Below are 20,825 nucleotides of genomic sequence, written 5' to 3' on the forward strand. Positions count from 1 at the left end.
GTTGTTCGAACTAGTGACCCTTTTGCTACTTCGAGCAACCATTGCTGCTGCACCATTTTGCCTCCTCAAGGCTCCTTATTTAATGCACACCGCATCACTTGCATCCGCTTTACTCCCTTTATCAAGGCAAGTTAGTTAATGACTTGTGATGTGATCGAAATCATCTCTATTTGTGGGAGATTTTGTTCTTGCCTTTAAAACTTTCAATAATAGTGTTGTGCGACAGCGGAAGCAAAGATCGAAAACAATAATGAAACAATAAAGATTCAAACAAACAATAAAGAAAATCACACCGAGAAATTAACGTGGTTCACTATCAACGTGATAGTTACATCCACCGGCACCGAGAATAAACTTTTCACTATAAACCGGGAGATTACAAGATGAACACGAGAAACCACAACAATGACTCTCCAAGATTTTTCTCTCTTAGTTTTCCTCACTTTGTGTTTTTCATTGCATCTTGTTCTAATTCTAATTACATGGGGCCTTTATATAGTATACCTCATAATAAAAAGAAATTAGGGTTAAGAAAATACAAAAAACCGTCAAATACTAAGAGTAACCAGCCAAAAACAGTGGTAACCGTCCCAAAAGACGTTTCCCGTGAAAAGAAACTTCAATTACGCGACCCGTGTAAAACTACGCGAGCCGCAGAGTGAGATCAAAAGCAACTCTGCGCCCCACGGAGTATTACGCGCCCCGCGGATCAAAGCAGAAGCAACTCCGCGCCCCGCGGACTGCTCTTTGACCCATTTCCTCTTCATCCTATATAACGACTTGTTCGAGTCACTATATTTCAACACATAGATCAACGACCTGAAAGTAGGGATGGTCATGGGGCGGGTCTGGAGCGGGTCTGGTCAGACCCGGACCCAGACCCTTTTATTTTTTTTGGATCCAGACCCGGATCCGGACCCTAAGGGTCCAAAATTTTCAGACCCAGACCCGAACCCTACGGATCTGACAGGGTCTAAGGTCCTTAATGGGTCTTATACAAAGCCTCTTTGATTTGTCAAAATTGAACCTTTTTCGGGTCTTTTTATATTTTTGTAAGCAACTTATTATCGTATTACAAACACTTGTCACAGAAAGTTATCAATCGATACACCAATTTAACAATTCATTTCAGTACCCAGAAACAAGTCCATAATTAGTATCACACTCCGTAAACTTCCAAAACCATTAGAATTAAACAATAAACATCATAATTGAAACTTTAACTCAATGCACAATCAAATTATTTCAGTACCTAAAAACAAACCAAAATTAGAATATCGTCGCCTCCATAATTTCCAAAACCATTAGAATTAAACAATAAACACTGTAATTAAACTTTAATCTCGGCGAGCAATCAAAGTATTATACATGTACAACAAATGTGCAAATATTATCAAAATTTTAACAAAAATAAAAAAAGAAAAAAAAAAGGAGTAGAAATGCTCAAACCATTCCAGACACTAATTAGAGCTTCTTTATATTAAAACTAAGAAATCAGAAAATTAAAATATAAAATTTAAAAGTTTAGGGTCCGGGTCCGGGTCTTCACCTTAGGACCCGGACCCGGACCCGTCAAATTTTTTTGGATCCAGACCCGGATCCGGATCCGATGGGTCTAAAAAATTAAGACCCAGACCCTTAAAAAAGGGGCGGGTCCGGGGCGAGTCCAACAGGGTCTTGGACCCATGACCATCCCTACCTGAAAGTGGTAGTAAACAATTTTGATATGATAATGGCCAAATTATCAGAAGGAAACTCACACCAAGTAGTTCAATCCAGCACAACAAATATGGAAATCTATTAATAGATACATAAATGTTGTAAGTATTTTAATCTTTAATTTGTAGAGTCCATGATTAATTGGGTAAAATCTAGTGCTGCTGTTAGGGCTAGGTTCAAGGATGAAATTCTTGAAAAGGCTGTAGATAATTTCTTGAAATTTACTCAAGTTGATAGTTTAGAAACTTATATTGATTATTTTGAATATGGGAAATCTTTGATAGAAATGCATGGTTATGAACTTTCTCACAAGTTTTTATTGGATATTTTTGTAAATCAAACCCTTTGTTAAGGCCTTTAAACCTGAAACCTTTGCTCATAATCGTATGAAACTTAAAGCAAATAAGCATAGGACAGATTTGTTTATAATGGTGACTCAAACAAGTAAGTTACGATTGTTGAAGATGAATAGTGGAGTGTATTCCAGTGGCCAAAAGCCAAGTCGGCTTTTGGTGGGGCAAGGGTAAAGACGAGTCGTCGTGAATGGCTAATTTGAAAGTGAAAGCGCAAGCCTCAAAGAGGTTTAACAAAGAAAAACAAATGAAAATTATAATGCAAAATGAACGCAAGTGTTTATGAGGTATCTTGAATACCTCCCCCTCAAATATAGTTTATTATAATGAATTCAACAATTACAAATATAATAAACCTCCCTTATCTTGAGAACAATCTCTCAAGATCACAAATACTAAAGCAAAGTAAGAACACTCTCAAGTTTCTAACAATGCAATAGCCCTCTCAACAATATGTGTGTTTTTGGTGTATGTTACTATGAGTGATGAATCCTATTTATAGGCAAAATATTCATCACTCTTAGTATTCCCTCATAAATCACCATAAACTCACATTTAACAACTCAATTAACATCCTAATTAACTATGACAATAAACATTGCAATAAACAATAGAGTAATGCACCACATAATTGCATAGTCACTTCATATTCTGACCAAAACAAAATCCAAAGTAGTCTGTTGATCTTCCTGTTGCTTTGATCAAACAACTCTCATCAACCGTTCCAAACTTTAAACCATCCATATTCGACACATCTTTATCGACCCCCTCTAAAGTACAAGACAAAGCATGTTCGACTAAATGTTCAAAGTTAACGTCGTTATTAAGATTATTGGCACTTGCTTTAACAGAAAGCATTTTTCCAGAAGGTATCGCCGACTCGGCGTCGAGGTCATGTGGTGACAACCGAGTCGGCTGTGGTCTGCGAAGAGCACGGGATTTGTTTTCCCACTACTCTTAAAGTTTATATTTGTGTATTTTTGATGTAATAACTTTCTTTTATTGGGTAATTATTATATAAACGTTATTTTAGGGTTAGGGTATTATGATTCACAAATTGAGAGAGAGATTAGAAGAGAGTCATTGTTATTTGTGAGTGTTATTGTGATTCATCTTGTAAATTCTTTGCGATTATAATGAAATTATTTGATCTCGGTGCTGGTGGACGTAGTTATCACATTGATAGTGAACCACGTTAAATCTCTTGTGTCGCTTTCTTATTGTTTTGTTTGAATTTCTTTATTGTTTCATTATTATTCATCGATCTTGCTTCCGCTGTCGTACATCAAGATTAAAGGTTTAGTGTTGGAGGTTGGGTTTGGCTAAAACTTCATCCATACAAACCATTAACCTTGCTACACAGGCATTGCCAGAAGTTGACTAATAAATACTCAAATCATCTGATCTGATCTTCTTACAACAACAATCCATATTCCAAATTGGTTACAAGGCTCCCCAACAATAGCTGCTACACCAACACCAGAAGCTATTTTGGATACAAGGACAAACAACTACATAAATAACTTTTTGATTTAGTTTTGTTATATTGAAATATATTAATAAATTTTTCAAAGCAAACAAATAGTTTTAAATTGCTTTTTTTAAAAAATCGACAGTTAAAAACAAAAAAATTTTGTATGAGACTATCTCAATGTCAATGGTAAGACATATCAATAAAAAGTGTACAAATTCAAAAACTAAATGGGATAAAGATAGTTGGAGGCGTCATATCCGTGTATTAGATTACTGATGTCTTCTTAGATTACCTTTTGCCATCTTGCTGCTCTCATTTTTTTTATTATTAGTTTTTTGTTTTCTTTTTCGTAGTTGGTTCTACTTATTTTTTATTTATAGGTTCTGTATTTATCTTTACCGTGTAATTACGTCTCTTTATCGTTCTCAAGTCGGAGGACTCCTTTGGCCGCGCTCTTATTTATGGATATGAGTTGTTGCAGTTCTTCCCTCCTCAGACCATGATGATAATGATAATATCTTGTGATAAAGTTGTCTTAAATGAGATATTATAAAAAAATTCGAGAGAGTAATGGGCCATTTGCCAACAAGAATCTTTAAAAATAAGCAAGAATTCATTAACTACACTCGTATTTTATTGGATAATCCAAAGATAATTGAAAGCATTATTAATTAGAACAATATATAATTATCTAATAGATAAAACAAAAACAAAAACAAAAGCAAATTGACATGGACTATAAATTTAAGGGTAAATTATTAAAATAAACTAATTTTGGTCGATTTGGTGAAAATAAATCCAACTATAATTATTATTTATTTTTAAATAAACTCATTTATTTTGTATAATTGTTGAAAATAAACTCAGTTAATGTTTATTCGTTATTGACTTACAAAGAAGCTTTGAAAATGTATATAAATAATAAATGAGTTTGTTTTTAGTAAAAATACCTATTAGATAAGTTTATTTAAAACTATATAATGAGTAGTTTATTTTCAACAAATCATATAACGACATTTGAGAATTATGGTAAACTAGTATAGAAACTCTTGCAATGCACGAATATATAAGTATGAAATATATAAAAATATAACTTCAAAGAATAATGCAAGTATATACTATCGTGATTAAATTTATCGAATACATAACTTTTTTAACGTAAAATTATATACTGATTTTTTTAAATTATTTATTAAATACATCAATTCAATTAGATATATAGAATTTTTGGTTAGTTATATAGAATTTTTATAATTTTAAAAATAATCAAATTTTAAATTAGGTAAATACTATCATATATCTAACTATTGTTCACTGAAATAATTACATTTGTCATACGTCCTTAAAAAAAATACCAATTTTTAACAAGGACATTTGAGAATTAGATAAATTACTAGGGTAAGGTTTTAATCTGAGATCCTAAACCATGCTCACATCCACAATTTATAATTTTGTTTCCTCTGATATAGGACTATAGGACTACAGGTACTCCATAGATTATAGGGAATGTATAAATCAAAGCAAAACCTCCAGATCATAGTATTACTTTTTCTTGATATTTGGATAGATTGATATCCATATCTCAAAACCCTAACTAGATCCCAAAATTAGAATATCATTCATTCAGGAAACAAAAATCTGATAGAATCAAATTCAAGAGATGGGAATATGGGCAGGAATCGGAGTGATTGTGCCATTTCCATTTTACTATTGGTTATGGAATCATCCACAGTCATGGGTGAATCTCTGTGGCAAAGACAATGACCCATCAAAGATAATGGCTTATGTTTCTCATTTTCTCAAACTCATTCAATTCATTTCTCTTTTCTCTGTTTCTTCTCTTTCTTGGCCTCCTCCTTTCTACTTTTGGCCTCTTTTCCTTGCTGGTCAGTTTCTCAATTTCAGGTTAGTTGTTCTTTCACTCCTTTTCTTAGATTTTGAATATTACTTTTATTGATTTTAAGCTTTAATCTTTTGATGGGTCATGTTGAAATATGTAATTTATGGATTGTTTTGCATGTGTATGTAATTGTCATGAAACTATGAATTGCTGATTTTTTTTGATTCATGGGGGAACGCAATTTCTAGGTTGAATCATGATGGGTTTTTGAATTTGCTTGAAATTTTGAGAGGGGTATTGGTTTTATTTCTAAGAAGGTAATGTGGATTCTTATACCTCTCTTTTGTGTTGTTGGAGGTTTTGATGTGTGATCATGAGAAATGAATATAAGTATAGAATTTGTGTTGCTTTATTGTTGGGTTGGCTAATTTTCATGGTTATCATAAAGAAAGGTCTACACTTTGTAGTTTGTATGTATCCAAGGAATTGGTGAGAAAGGAAGGTAAGGAAGGTGAGGGGTTTAATTTCCTTTGTTTAATTATCAATTTTGGAGGGGAGAAGAGGTATTCAAAATAGACCCGATTACCCAAAATTTACCTGACTTTGTAATCGAAATCGAATAAGATTTGACCTGATTTCAAAAATGATTTAAAACCCGATTTCAACCGACCCGAACCCGAAAACAACCCAGTGAACCGAATGAGAGGGGGGAGGGATTTGGAAGCAATGAAAGCATAGATTTGAAGGGATTAAGTGCCCTACTTTGGTAATAATCAAATCTCTTTGTAGGTGGAAAGATTTGGGAGGAAAATGATATTCTTTTGCTATCCTTTCCTTTCGACCCAAACAATCAAGAGATACTTCCCTTAGTATTCTATCCGCTTTGTTTCCTTCCCTTTTCCCCTTTTGTAAAAAGGCTTTAGCTGGTATTTGGTTCATTTGCTTGCCTCAGTTCGAGTGTCTAGTCCTTGCCTTTTGGGTTCTTTTGATTTAATGTTAAGGCATAGTGATTAAGATACCCTCTTTTTGAAAGGCACAAAACAAGACTACTACACAGAATTATATAAAGAAAATGCATGGGTGAAATGGAGAATTTAAAAAAGTTGTGTCATTGAGAGACTCATAAGAACTATAGCGGTTCTAGTATTGAAAGGATTTTCTCTTGTATTTGGATGGCTGATCCTTATTAGAAATGATGCATCATCTCTTGATGTAACTTCTCTACCCTTGACCTATACAACGTTGAATCCGTCTCCCCTAGTTTGTCTGCAATGTAATGGAAACCTCGAGGGACTAAACTAATCTTTGCAGCAATTATCTCAGAGGTTAAGCATATGATGTGAATATGACAATTAGTTAGAGTCCTTTTTATGATAAGAAGAAGAGCAGTGTTGTTCCCATTAATTTTTTGGCCTAGGCCAATGAATTTTGAGCCCTTCCTAAATTAACTTCAAAACCAAAAAACTATAAATTTTTGACCTTATTGAAATAAGGGATGTAGGGAAATATTACATTGCTTTGAAGTTATTTAGGAAGATGAATGTTTCTGAAGTTTTTATGGGGGATATTTAAATATTTTTCTTTTGATACAATATTCCATTACCCGAATGCTATTATTAAGTGACTCTTACCTAGACCATCGCCGGGTAAAATCAAAGACATGGTTTGCAATTACCGGGGTCCATTATAAGTGATAAGATTACGGAAATTAAATGAGTTTTGAGGAAGCATAGAAGTTGGAGTTGCACTTTGCAAAGTGATTAACGACCTTCATGAAAGTCGGTCATTGTTGGAGTCTTATCTTTCTTTCTTCTGATCACTCCTCTTTCTGTTGTTTATCTGTCATTTTGAATACACCTTTTTCTGGTTCTTTTTGTTATACTCTTTCCTAACGGGAATTCGATTATAGGGTATATCAGTTGTTGGGTGAAGCTGGCACTTATTATGGTGTTCGATTCGGAAAGAACATTCCTTGGGTTACAGAATTTCCATTCGGGTACATCAAAGATCCTCAATACGTTGGAAGCATTTTCAGTCTCTTGGCCTGCCTTTCGTGGGTTCCATTCCAATACATTTTCTTGTGGTGCTTCGGCTATGTTTTCATGATCCTCGTAGAATCAAAGGAAGATCCTACTACTCGTGCCAAACCGCACTAGGCACACGCTGAGAAATATCGTCAAAAATACCGAGTGAACACTTTGTACGGAAAAAGCTACGGAGTATTTCCTATCCATTTAATATCTCTTGTAATACTCTGGTTAGCTCTAAATTAACCAGTGGTGAGTTACTTGTCACATTCATAATCTGAAACTTGATTTGTGAGTCCTCGGCTAAAAGAATATGGAAACTGAATAATTGCCTATTTTCATTTGAAAGTTTTGAAATTTTGTTTTGCCTTGTGGTGTGTACCGAGTCATGTGTTTTCATTTGCAGCTCATTTTTTGAGCAGAGGGTCTCGTTGAACCTCTTTATCTCTTTTGAGAAAGATATGATTTGCCGTCATGTTGGATGTGGTGACTCGTAATCCAATCTTGTGTCTCCTAATAATGTGTATCTTTGGAGTTATATGTTGAAAAGAGTGTATTTGAAATTCTGAAGTAGTTGTGCAACATTCTGTCTATCAACCTGATGCTCGCTCGACTAGCTACTCAGCCCTATTAAATAGCTCGATCTAGTCTAATGAATTAGTCAAGACTACTGTTCTTCCGGTCAACTGACTGCTCAACCCCATTAAGTTGCTCGATCGGGTCGAGCGAATTAGTCGAGGCTACTGATCTCTGTTCGCACAAATATTGATATAATATGTTATCCCTTGTTTCCTAAACCTATAAAAGGCTTATGTACATTTGTAACAAGAAGGAAGATCTTTTGATCTAACCAATTGGGAAACTAAGACAGAGTTCCACAACCAAACTTAGAGTTTCTAATGAGAGGATTTTTGTGTTTTCTATATTCCTTCATAGATTCTTTTTAAGAGGGTTCTCCATTTGTTCGTTTGGATTATACAATTGTAATCCAAAAACTCTTAATCAATAATATTAACATTAATTGTTTTAAGGTGGGTTTTATAGTCTAATACCAAATCGGTATTACAATTTTTCCGCCCTTCAAATTTGTGTGTGATTTTTTATGTTTTGCTATTCCTTATTCATTCATTTGTCGTCAATTAACCCTGAGTTGTATATACCGAGTACGATGATGATGATTTGAACTTTAGATTTACAATTGAAAAAGCTTACAAGGATTACATGCTCTTTGTGCTATCTTCCTCATCTTTAATTTCGTCCTTGATCCGACAAGGAGCTAGATAGCATAAGTTCAAAGGGAAAGAATTTACACCAAAAGTGGAGCTGGAGCTGTATTCTCAAACACTTTAAGTGCATCTTTTACAAGCTCAACATCAATATCTGCCAAATTTCCTGTTTTAGATGCTATGATTTTGCACTTCTTTTCTTCAGCATTTGGAATGAAATGTTTTCCTTTCGCTTCCGAACAAAACAAGGCGATACTGCAGAAAACGCAAAGTCTCAATTTTTGTTCGTAAGGGTACATGCAGACTAGCTACAAAATGTTAAGAGGTGTTTGGTTCATGGCTTTTGGCTTATTGGTTGGTCCAACAATCAAAAAACGTGTTTGGTAAATGATTTTTTAAGCTAGCTGAAAAGCTGGCTTTTAAGCCAAAATAAAAAAAACTATTCCTGTTAGCATTTTTTGTTGGTTTTTGGCTTGTTAGCCCACTTTTTATCTAATAAACAGCCAATGGTTAATATTTAAATCGATTACTCTTGTGAGAGACTGTCTCTCAAAGAGACGACCTCAAAATTATAAACTCACATTCTTTTTTTCTCTTTAATTTATATTAATTGGGTTATTTAGCCTATATATCAAATGTGTCTCTCGGAAATACTGTCTCTCACAACAATTTGTGTATTTAAATTTACCAAATATCTCCATAAATAGCTGATTTTTTCTTTTTCAGCTAGCTTAAAAGCCAACAAAAACTGCTAACAATCTAACATTTTTAGCTAGTCAAACAAGCCAATTAAAAAGCTAACAATCAATTGCTAAACACCCATATGCGAAATATTAGTAAAGAATGTATTTTGGTCTAATTCTAACCTGGGCTTTTCGCGTGCATGTGCGAGCTGAATTGCTGCTGTGTTGGTGGCTATAACACCAACCGAATCGTTGATCAATGCTGCTAACTGATGCATATACAATAAATTTAGGTACTAGTACTAAAACCTCGAATTGCGATTCTTGAAATTGTTCATGCCTTGAAAATCAACAAGTTAAAAAAAAAAAAAAAAAAAAAAAAAAAAAAAAAAAAAAACTTACTTGACCCGGTGTTGTTATGAACACAATGCTGGTTTCATCCCCGACAATTTCCTCTACGTCTTCTCGTACTTTCTCGTGTGGAATCACAAAGACCGGTGTTACTCCCCTGTTTTACATGTCGATTTGATCAAACTGACTTCGTCTGATATATAATACAGAAAGTGTCAAGGAACCAACTCAACCAAAAGTTTAAAACTGATGGTTGAAGCTTCAGAATATGTTATATATTCTAACACGCCCCCTTATATGAGAGCCTTTAGACTAGAAGTGTGGATGCAGCACAAACCTCCTCATATCTGAGGTTAGGGATGGTTGAGATTGGAACTTATGACCTCTTGTCACGCTGGCTTATGATAATATGTCAAAGAACCGACTTAACCAAAAGCTTAAGCAGTTAAGCGGATGGTTGAGCTCCTAGGATATGTTATATACTCTAACAGAAAATATTCTTCGTTGTTTATACTGTAATCAATTTATTTTACCTGATTGCCTCGGAGATATCTGCCCAAATCTCAATAGGGAGCAAGCTATCAGTATCTCCTTTGGACTGCATTGAAGCCTTTGAGTCACATTTTATGCCATGAATCACTACATATTTTCCTTTTTCTGCTCCCGCAGCTTTATATTTAGCCTCGACAACCTCCTTTAGCCTTCTTGAAATCGACACCTTCAAGGGGGGAATGGGTTGTGGTGGTACGTTCTTGGCTGGTCGGCCTAGCCATTCGATCATCTGATGGTACCTGCACATCAAGACTCCAACAAGGTAAAAATAGGGTGAAAAAATGTTACTATTGTTTTTCAGTTTTCACATAATGTTCTATACCTTTGAATTTGCTACATTGTGAATTTCTATGCATGTGAACATTTGAACCATAATGCAACCAATTGAAAGGAGCAGAGGTATAAACTATGGAAATTCCATGTGGTAATCTTGAATTTTCAGCTTTTCCATGTGGTAATCTTGAATTTTCGGTTTTTCTATATGTAGACAAACATTTTTTTAATCAACCTGGTGAGTGGTGACCTTGACCTTCTAACTCTTCCGCGTGTCAAACAAAAGTAAGTTTTTTTTGTTAACTTTACGCTATTTTTACCTAACGTTGTGACTTTTTTTCAAAAAACAAACGTCATGATCACCCTAATTGACCATATATTTCGAAATCCAGTCTAAATAAGTACTTAATCTCACATGGAAAAGTTGAAAATCCAAGATCACTATGCGAATTTAAAAAAACATTTATAAAAATGCGAAAAACTAAGAGTATCACGTGAAATTTTCCGATAAACTATTAAAAACAATTCTTACATGTGATATCCTCCTTCTGAAAGATTCATACTGTCTGGTGTAAATGTTTGAGATAGAAAAAGTCCAGCTCCTGCTGCATTTACATCGGGATAAATGTAGCTAACTCTGTCTCTAGCTGTGGCCATAAATAAAAATGCTGCATGCCCTATTCCTGCTAGTTTTGTGGACAGTATCATGTCATAGTATCTATTCTGCAAGGCAAAATAACACATAACATGTCTCTTCGTTTTGCTATGATAAGATAAAATGTATATTAAGTTGTTTACTCCAATTTACATTCTCTTCATTGTTCCTTTTAAGATTTCAGTTAATTTAGCTCTAACATTACCACAAAAATAAATAAATGTAGATACTTTTTTGTCGGTTGAGTCTACTAGTTAAGGGTAGAGTTATTCAAAACAAACTCGATATTCACCCGACTTTATAACCGAACTCAAATTGAACCGACTCAAAAATGGATTTCAAATTCTGTAAAAACCAATATGAACACAAATTCAAATTTGAACCGATCCGAAATACCTGACTCAAAATAAACCCAATAATCCGAATAAACACCTCTGACACCATCACACCATTGTAGTGTGAAATGCGAAACTATGCCAGTATTGCGTCTCAAATCTTTAATATCAAAACTATACGGGAACATGATTCAAAACATTAAATTAATGTTTTTTGTTTCTTATTTGCATCAAGATGGAAAGACTAGCTTTTTTCTTTTACTGATTTGGTTATATTATGCTCTATTTTCGTGATACAAGACGTTTGTTATATAATTAGTGGTATAATTATATTTCCTACTTATGATCAACAGATTTGGACTACATCATGGCTTTATCTTAGCTTTTATTGATCAAATTTCATTTCTTAAGGTTTCTGAAATCACATTAAAATTGATGTTTAGATTTCTTGTTTAAATTGAATTTTACTTCATGTAACATTCATTGTCATAAATGTTTACGAGTAGTTTAATTGTTTGAAAGATAAGACCAAAATTAAAATTGAGTGGATGGTATCAAATGAAACACAAAATGTGTTGATGAAAATAAAAAAAAATGTAGCAAATTAAGTTTGGACGAATAAAAACTAAACTGAAATTGTGGCAAACTCAGGAGTAGAGGTGTTCAAAATAGATCCAATGACCCGACAATCAACCGAACCTGACTAAACCCAACATTAAAGTGGATTTACAATTATGTAAAAACTAATGTGGACACAAGACCCAATTTTAAACCCACCAGAAACACATGATCCAAAATCGACTCGATGACCTAAATGAACACCTCTATTCTGGAGATTACAAGTATATGACTTGACTAACTAACCAACCTTAAGAACTCCAATCATGTCAGTATATTCGGCTGGATCAGGAAAGTGATCATCAGGATCATAAACAGTAGCCCACCTCACATTTTTATTCATTTCATAAGTTTGTTTTCCCCTTCCTGCGGCAATCACATCAATTTGAACACCAGGATACCTATCTTTGATCAACTGAATCACTGGGAAGAAAAGTAAATTCTCATAAACACCACCAGAAACTACACAGCAACATCTCCTTACATCTCCCCTAACTTTGGATGCCAATGATGCAATCTCCACTGCATATCCCGTTGGGAACTTAAGGAACCCATATGGGTTTGTCGGGTTATCCGGTGGCCTTGGATCTTCATCTTGTTTCCCATCAGTAAACAATGACCCATATTCCATATCTGGGTCCTCCCCATCATCAAATGGGTCTAACCATTGGTTTTTGTTCTTTGCTTGTGGTAAAAGAATTGATCTTTTTGCAGCATTCGAGTATTCAGATGTGTTCGGGAATGAAAATTTGGTGGTATTGGGATTAAACAAGGAAGGAGGAAAGGAGAAACATGGAGTTAGATAGTTGGGTAGTAGAGAAGTAGCCATTGCTAGCTTGTTAGTCAGAAAAGTGGTTTGAATAGTTTTGGTTTTGGCTGTTAGTTTGTGTGAGATAAGTGGATAAGTGGGCTTAACTCATGTTACATTTTCTGCCTCACATTGGCTTTGGTTTATTTGTACTTCTAGTGACTCTTATCCTTATGCTAAGAGTCGTTCATTCAGGGCCAGAGCTATGTTGGTAAAGTTTGGTCACCAAACACCACCTACCCTCAAATGGTCAATTTGGTGAAAGTTGACCCATAAGAAATTTTTGTGTTTTGTCGGTCTTGTCAACCTATCCTTATGCAAAGAGTCGTTCTTTCAGTGGCGGAGCAATGTCGGCAAAGTTTGTTCACGAGCTACCCTGAAATGGTCAAATCGGTGAAGTTTGACCCGTAAGAAATTTTTGTATTTTTGTCGGTCTTGTCGACCTATCCTTATGCAAAGAGTGGTTCATTCAAGGGCAGAGCTATGTTGGCAACGTTTGGTCACGAACTACCCTCAAATGGTTAAATCAGTGAAATTTGACCTATAAGAAATTTTTATAATTTTGTCGGTCTTGTCGACCTATCCTTATGCAAAGAGTGGTCATTCAAGGGCAGAGCTATGTTGGCAACGTTTGGTCACGACCTACCCTCAAATGGTCAAATCGGTGAAATTTGACTTATAAGAAATTTTTGTAATTTTGTCAGTCTTGTTGACCTATCCTTATGCAAAGAGTGTTCATTCATGGGCCTGTGTTGGAAACGTTTGGTCACGACCTAACCTCAAATGGTCAAATCGGTGAAATTTGACCCATAAGAAATTTTTGTATTTTTGTCGGTCTTGTTGACCTATGCTTATGCAAAGAGTCGTTCCATGTGCAGAGCAATGTTGGCAAAGTTTGGTCACGACCTACCCTCAAACAGTCAAATCAGAAATTTTGTATTTTTGTCGGTCTTGTCGATCAGCATAGCAAAACTACTCTAGTGTAGCAAAATTCCGACCAAATTGACTCTTACTTGAAAATTTCCGATAATTTTCGATTCCAACTTAAAACAAATTCCGTACAATTTTCTGACTCCTTAACTTGCATACAATGTGACTTCTTCAAAATGTGGTTACATTACATATCAACTTCAATTAATAATAACCAGACCATTACAAATTTAATGATTAAACCTAGAGATTTCATCACTAAAATAACAACTTTGACAGTAAAATTCATGAAGTAGATGCCAAAAGGGCTTTGGCAGGAGACCGGAGGGCGACAGTGCCATTTTCGGGTTTTGAGAACTTCTTGTAAACTGCTCTGAGTTTGCTTTCCGGTGCCGCCACATGAAAGCTCACTAACAGCCTAGCACATTCCCTGCATATCAAATCCATCAGTTTCACATTACTTATATGGTTTATGCAGCACATATGCTAGCTGGGTCAAGGACAAGTTCTTACATAAGCTGGCTTGCTGAATGGCCTGTGTAATGCTTGAGTGTTTCGGTCCAAGAAGGACTGCTATTCAGCGTGCAGCGTGCAGCGTACACGCTCGATGCAGCCAGAATTGACGGAGGGTACTTGATTGTCGTCGAGTAATTCATGATCCCAAGCTCAGCATAGAAATACACCATGCTCTCCATCTAACAAACAAAAATCCATTTAGTAAAAAACCGAGAGGTGGTTCTGAACAGTGCAAGGTGTCGTATGGACTATCGAAATACCTCAGAATCAGCAGGAATAGAAGCCTTAATATATCTTGTGAGAAACATGTATGGAGTAGGGACTGTCAAATACCATTCCAACTTCTCTAATATTACTTTCTCCATAGCTAAAACCTGTTCTCTAACATATGCCTTATCTGCTATATGAACAAAATCATTTACCTACAGAAAACCCATCAAAATTAACACATACCCATGAAAATATACACTTTCTATTTATAGAATGTGCTAAATTTAGTACCTCAGGAGCCCAAATTTCTTCATACTTGCAAGCTAAAAGCATAGAAGCAATACCCACTAATTGAAGCTCTTTCCTTGGAACAACCATCATTGAAAGAAACCTATCAATGATGTTTATAGTAAGGTAAAGTGTTTCTTTCCTTAACTCAAACTTGTAATGTACTTCGATCAACCAATCGACCAAAATTGATCTCATTTTATCGTTGATATCAGGCTGCGAACCCATGTAATCGATCAATCGGTTTTCATCTTCGGCCATTTTGTAGAACTTATAAATGACTTCAACATACTCAACAACTGCTAATTCATCTTCTAAACTTCCTTCATCAATATTTACAATCAATTCTTGAGGTTTTTTAGTTAGCCCACAAGCTTCTTTACTTCTAGCAGTCATAAAAGAAGTAAGACTTGCTGATTTCTTGTGAGAAACATGTTTTTGCTTTTGTTTCCTATGTTCATAAGATGGGGTTTTTGTTACCACCATTTCTTCTTCAGTTTTCTTCTTTTCTTGCTTTTTTTGTGCTAATGCTCCTACTCCTCCTGGTTTTCTTACCCCACCAATATTAAGATCCACTGCTTGTTCTCCTTGTTTCTGTAAGTTATTCAAAACGACGAACATCAGATAAAGATTGAGGTCGATTTCATAAACTACTCACTTTCAATTAGATTTGTCAAAACATCGTGTTTCAAGCCTGGTCAACTTTAGATCCCATCATATTTTCTTTTCGGGTCGTTTTTATTTTCCGTCGATTTAGATCAGCCCAATGAGTTATTTTCATTTTGGGTCAATCCAATATAAACCTTTAAAAGTAATTTGCATTATAAAAAAAATTTTAAAAAAATAAATAAAAAAAAAAGAAAGACAAAGATACAACTTTTAAGCTTCAACAAAGAAATTTAAACTCACAATACATAAAATAACTAGAAATGTAATAAAACCATCAAAAAATGAAAATGTGAAACTCAAAATTTGACAAAATTAGTAAAGTGAAATTAAACGATCGGGTTCAAGTCAAGATCGAATTACTCAAAATTCGACAAAATTAGTAAAGTGAAATTAAACGATCATGTTCAAATCAAAATCGGATTTGACTCTAACTTTTTCAATTTTTTAGGTCAAATCATTTTCAAAAAAATCCACCAATTTTACTAAATTTTAGGTCAATTAATTTAAAAACAAAAAATTGATTGTAATACCTTCTTTTTGTCAACAGCAATTTGAGCATTAGCAACAAGTTGAGCACGGAAACTCCTTGTGAGAGGACGATTAATCGCCGAAGGTTTGATGACTCCATTAATGGCAGGAACTCCTCTAGTAGTGACTACATTTCCGATGTCTCCTAAAGCTGTCCTATTTTTTCTTTCTCCTTCACCATTCTTCTGCTGAACTGCACCTACATTTTCAAGATTCTTAAGTTTGGGATTTCAATTCTTTCTCAAAATACAAAAATCAAACTACCAAGATCCATTTTCGGGAAGATGATTAACATCCATGAAATGGGTAAATCTTAAAATCTAGTTTTTGTTCAGAACAATTCATCTTTTTTGCAGATTTATCAAAAGAAAAAATTCTTTGATAAAGAAATGAGAGAATGAAATACCTCTAACTTGATTCTGATGAAGAGGTCTTGTAGCCATTTTTGTTGTAGATCTTGATCCCACCGCTTTCTCTGAAAGTGAGTTTGCCTGCTATGATGAAAGGATGTAATGAAGAAAGTAGAAATGGCGGTATATAAATGGAGGTAAGGAAATACAACGGTCGATTTTGTGTAAAGTTGACGATCGTTGATGCGCTCCAATCTAACGGTAAACTCCACGTTGCTTTATCGTACTTTATTTTTTTTAGCCTTATTTTGATTCGGGCCTAAGTGGGCCAACCGTTGTAAATGCACTGGGAAATTAACTATCTATTTTCTTTTTTTTTGGGAGGTGACTTGCAATCTAAATAAAAATGGATACAACTTAATTGTCTCGTCATGAGACGAGTTTATATAATTAATCTATTTTTATAATTAATTATTTTATGATTATGAATGATCATTTTAAGATCGTAAATGTATATGAAACCAATTCAATAAGGATAGTCTTACTATAAGATTATCTCATTCGAAATTTTGTATTATGGAAAATTTATTGCTAAAAATCTTATTGAAAAATTAATCCATAAAAAAAATGACATTTGCTTCCTTTTTTTTTCATGTTATCGAATATAAAAAATATGTTATTATGGTGTTATTTGGCATCATAACAATTGCTCGGGAGCCAAAGGTTTGATTGAGGTCATTATGGTATTATTTGGTATTTTAGGTTGTATTCAATAGAGTTATTTATGGGCGGGTTACCCTTTAGACTCAATCTTTCCGGCTTGAAAAAGGGCGGGTTTAGACAACGCATTTCAAAACAATTAAAATTTGAACGGATAATACCCGTCCACCAAGATAAACGAACGGGTAGCGACATCAAAAAAATATCTGCAGGTATACACGTCCGTCCGTTTAGTTTAATATATTAATTATTAAATAATAATTCTATTATTTTTTTAAAGTTGCTCTGATCTACTCGTCTATATTCATATTATCAATTAAATAATGATCACCCAACTTAGTTTTATACTCTTATTAGTACTCTAAAGTCTAATCTATTCATCTACTGTCTAAATTTCTCTGTAGTAAGATGATGATAATTGATGATGGCGTTGCTTTGCTTGGAACATCCAACATAATGTTTATATTTATTTAATTTGAGTATTTTGAGACTTTTATGTATTTGGAGTATTTTTGTAGCCCCTCTTGTTTGAGACCGACTCACCATAAGACGAGTCTATACAAAAGGTTCATTATGCTAAACGATTATATTATTGAGCTATTTAACCCATGGGCACGCCTCACGATGAGATCGTCTCATACAATAATTTATCTTTTAATTGTTATTAAGATTTAACTTTTTAATTTGTATTATATTTTTAATCATTATATAACACTTACCCGCGGGTCCCGCCTGCTAAAAAATTGGGCAAGTAACAACAAAATATAGGTCCATAAAGGCGGACGGACTTTTGAATATTTGAGCCCACGGGTAGATTTTAAGTGATTATCTGATTCGCTATCCGCTCAAGCCCGTACATGAACAACTCTATGATACTTGGTACAATGAATAGAGACTTAGATTTTTAACTTTCTTATTTGGGATTACCAATTTTTAACTATTAGTTTTTACTAAACTAAACTTAATCTTTTAAAAGACAAAATTAATTTTTTGATATTAATTACCATTATTTTAGAATTTTAAAGAGAAAATATATTCTATATTAATAAACTTTTATATAAGTATTGAATTTTACCATAAATTATAGTTTTTGGAGAAGTCTATATTACTCTTAATAAATTGATATATATAAATATTGAATTTCTTATTTATGTTGCAAAAAAATATTAGGGGCCCTATTATATATGTTTCGCCCCGGGCCCTTTAAATGTCAGGGTTGACCCTGTAAATTAGAGATGAATATTTTTAAATTTTTAACAAATTAATTCAAGTTATTTTTATAAAATTAGTATTAATTAGAAATTGTGTTGAGTTTTTATTTAATTATAATACTTAGAAATATAATTGTTTAAGCTTTTATTTAAGTTAAAAAACATCTCTCTTCATTATGCAGGTCCCCAAATTTAGAAATTTATGAAAAATAAATTGGGCATCGAAATACTTTGTTCTGCCCCTACAAAAGATGACCACGTTTGTTGTTTAGAGGTATATTTCTATACTTTTTCATTGAGAAAGGAACTGATTTACTATATCATTATTGAATTTATATTTACATTTAATTGGTTGGTTTCTTGAACCTAGCTACGATTTATGACTAAACTTAAAAAACCTTTAATATGTTTCTATGTCTTACTTTGATAATGTATTCTACTACTACATAAACAATTATACATCTTCAACCCTTGTAACCTTCGCATAGAAATTTTGAGATCTAAATGGGGGATTTTCATTCGTCAAAGAAAACACATCCTTCATTTACTAGCTGAAACGGGAATGCTCAACTGCATACTCGTAGAGACACCCGTTATAGCCAATCATAGGCTTCAGATCCTTGACGGTGTGAAATTGGCTTACAAAGAACAATATCAATGAATGGTGATAAAATTGATCTACTTGGCTCACACAAGACTTGAAATAACATATGCGGTGGGAGTAGTAAGTAGGTTTATGCATATTCTACAAATACAACACATGACAGCTATGATGAAAATCTTAAGGTACTTTACAAGCAGTACATGCATTTACTTTCAACATTCTTAATTCCTTCACATTTAACACTATAAACAAAGCCTCAAATAAACGAATATTCATCACCATAATCTTACATATGGTGTGATTCATTTCTCCACCCATTCCCTTATGCTTTATGTTAGACGGGGCCTAACAAGAGTGAAAGCGAAACCTAAAAGTTTCAAAAACAGTTGAAGATCATAGTTTGAAGGTGTACTAATGACACGAGGTCATTTGCAAGTATTAAGATGATTTTAAGCATGAAAAAGTAATACAAACATTAACACCATAGTCGTCCCCTTTGCTCCCAAAGCATCTTAATAATTATAGCTAATATACAAGTCAAACCCCCAAAAAATTAACCCTAAAGTATGCTTTGTTGTTGTTGATAATCCTAACTCAAAATGTAATCAAACTGTCAAAATTTTAAATACCCATATATCAAATTTCAGAAACTATTGTAAATTTTAGTATGATAATAAGTGAAAATTTAATTTCAATTCTTATATAAAATTGAGATTTGATGAAAGCTCAAATTAAAATTCCTACCCATAACCCCAAAAACGTTCCTTAATTTTCAAGAATCAAAAGAATAAAATTGTTTGATACCCAGATATCAAAATTCAATAAGAAAGACGATTTACTGTAAAAAAAAAGAGATGTGAGATTAAGATTCCAATAAAACAGAAAAATGAGAGAGGATCAAAGGTAAACAGAAAAATGAGGGGACTGTTGGTGGTGCTGCTGTTTGGGTGGGGAAATGGTGGTGAATGGTGATGAGGAGGGGTAGAGAGAGGCCGGGAAAGAAGGGTCTAGGTCTAACCAAGGTAATTAGATAATTTAGGTTAGATTAATGATTTTTATCGAAAGTCAAATGTTATTACCTTGGTCAATGGTCATTTAGTAAGTCATCTATATAATTTGAAGTGACTGTATTGATGTCGTCTTTATAATTTGAAGGCTATTGTTCGCAAAAAAAAAAGTTCACAGCTGTTGTTTTTAAAAAGTTAAAACTTCAAGGTTGTAGTTAAAAATTAATCCTTCTTTCTTCTCCAACCCTCTTTGTATCTCCATTGTAGTTCTCTATTAAAAGCTTCAAGGAAGCTTGTTATTGACATCAATGAAACACTTAGGTTAGAGGTGATGTAGTTCGCATTGGGTAATTCTCATTAAAATATGTGTATATATTAATTGTTGCTCAATTTGCAAGCGTTCAGTTTTGAATTAGGGTACCTAAATATTGAATTGTGCCTATATCAATTGAGAATCTAATTATTAATCTTAGGAGCATTATTATGTGTTCTAGTTGACTTAAGACACCTCAAAACAACAACTCTTGTACGTCAACTAACATTTTTTTTTGTCTTTTTTTTACTATCCATATAATACCAACTATTTTCATTGTGAACTAAAACTTTTCATATTTTATTAATTATTGTAATTTAATTATTTGTAATATTTCATTTATTCTACAATTTGGTTAAAATTAAATTTTCTTTACACATTTTTCAAATATTATTTGAGCCTTAATATTTGTAAATATATAGTATAAACAATCATAATATATATATATATATATATATATATATATATATATATATATATATATATATATATATATATATATATATATATATATATATATATATATACTCTACACCCTTTGATTTAACTAAAATAAAAAAAATAA

General features: G+C 33.5%; 3 protein-coding genes across 4 annotated transcripts; 1 reads left to right on the plus strand and 2 right to left on the minus strand.

Annotated features, from left to right (window-relative positions):
• The first annotated feature begins 4,860 nt into the window (after positions 1-4,860).
• LOC130806419 (phosphatidyl-N-methylethanolamine N-methyltransferase) lies at positions 4,861-7,781 on the plus strand. The gene is made up of 2 exons (XM_057671491.1): positions 4,861-5,451; positions 7,296-7,781. The coding sequence occupies exons 1-2, from the start codon at positions 5,207-5,209 to the stop codon at positions 7,540-7,542; spliced, it is 492 nt and encodes a 163-aa protein (XP_057527474.1). The 5' UTR covers positions 4,861-5,206; the 3' UTR covers positions 7,543-7,781.
• An 807-nt stretch (positions 7,782-8,588) lies between these two features.
• On the minus strand, positions 8,589-13,144 carry LOC130806381 (photosynthetic NDH subunit of subcomplex B 1, chloroplastic). The gene is made up of 6 exons (XM_057671428.1): positions 12,357-13,144; positions 11,031-11,221; positions 10,207-10,464; positions 9,725-9,830; positions 9,506-9,591; positions 8,589-8,894 (listed from the first exon to the last, which is right to left on the minus strand). The coding sequence occupies exons 1-6, from the start codon at positions 12,933-12,935 to the stop codon at positions 8,720-8,722; spliced, it is 1,395 nt and encodes a 464-aa protein (XP_057527411.1). The 5' UTR covers positions 12,936-13,144; the 3' UTR covers positions 8,589-8,719.
• A 779-nt stretch (positions 13,145-13,923) lies between these two features.
• LOC130806385 (G2/mitotic-specific cyclin S13-7-like) lies at positions 13,924-16,668 on the minus strand. 2 transcript variants are annotated; one of them, XM_057671434.1, is made up of 6 exons: positions 16,462-16,668; positions 16,058-16,254; positions 14,862-15,452; positions 14,621-14,782; positions 14,358-14,539; positions 13,924-14,274 (listed from the first exon to the last, which is right to left on the minus strand). In XM_057671434.1, the coding sequence occupies exons 1-6, from the start codon at positions 16,496-16,498 to the stop codon at positions 14,130-14,132; spliced, it is 1,314 nt and encodes a 437-aa protein (XP_057527417.1). In that variant the 5' UTR covers positions 16,499-16,668; the 3' UTR covers positions 13,924-14,129. The 2 variants fall into 2 exon arrangements, with proteins under 2 accessions (XP_057527417.1, XP_057527418.1); XM_057671435.1 differs by having other exon boundaries at positions 16,058-16,248; positions 16,462-16,611.
• Between the last annotated feature and the right edge of the window lie 4,157 nt (positions 16,669-20,825).

The sequence above is a fragment of the Amaranthus tricolor genome, chromosome 2, assembly GCF_026212465.1.
Source record: "Amaranthus tricolor cultivar Red isolate AtriRed21 chromosome 2, ASM2621246v1, whole genome shotgun sequence".
Classification (NCBI taxonomy): domain Eukaryota; kingdom Viridiplantae; phylum Streptophyta; class Magnoliopsida; order Caryophyllales; family Amaranthaceae; genus Amaranthus; species Amaranthus tricolor.

What these genes read in the sequence shown, in the direction of transcription:
- LOC130806385 (XM_057671434.1), bottom strand. Translation starts at nt 16,498, where the DNA reads ATGGCTACAAGACCTCTTCATCAGAATCAAGTTAGAG. An exon ending in AAGAAATTTGGGCTCCTGAG is followed by an intron (nt 14,783 to 14,861) that starts GTACTAAATTTA and finishes GGTTTTCTGTAG; the next exon opens with GTAAATGATTTTGTTCATAT. An exon ending in CTATTCCTGCTGATTCTGAG is followed by an intron (nt 14,540 to 14,620) that starts GTATTTCGATAG and finishes TTTGTTTGTTAG; the next exon opens with ATGGAGAGCATGGTGTATTT.
- LOC130806419 (XM_057671491.1), top strand. Translation starts at nt 5,207, where the DNA reads ATGGGAATATGGGCAGGAATCGGAGTGATTGTGCCATTTCCATTTTAC. An exon ending in GGTCAGTTTCTCAATTTCAG is followed by an intron (nt 5,452 to 7,295) that starts GTTAGTTGTTCT and finishes ATTCGATTATAG; the next exon opens with GGTATATCAGTTGTTGGGTG.
- LOC130806381 (XM_057671428.1), bottom strand. Translation starts at nt 12,935, where the DNA reads ATGGCTACTTCTCTACTACCCAACTATCTAACTCCATGTTTCTCCTTT. An exon ending in ACATGATTGGAGTTCTTAAG is followed by an intron (nt 11,222 to 12,356) that starts GTTGGTTAGTTA and finishes TTTGCCTTGCAG; the next exon opens with AATAGATACTATGACATGAT. An exon ending in CATGCACGCGAAAAGCCCAG is followed by an intron (nt 8,895 to 9,505) that starts GTTAGAATTAGA and finishes CGTTTTCTGCAG; the next exon opens with TATCGCCTTGTTTTGTTCGG.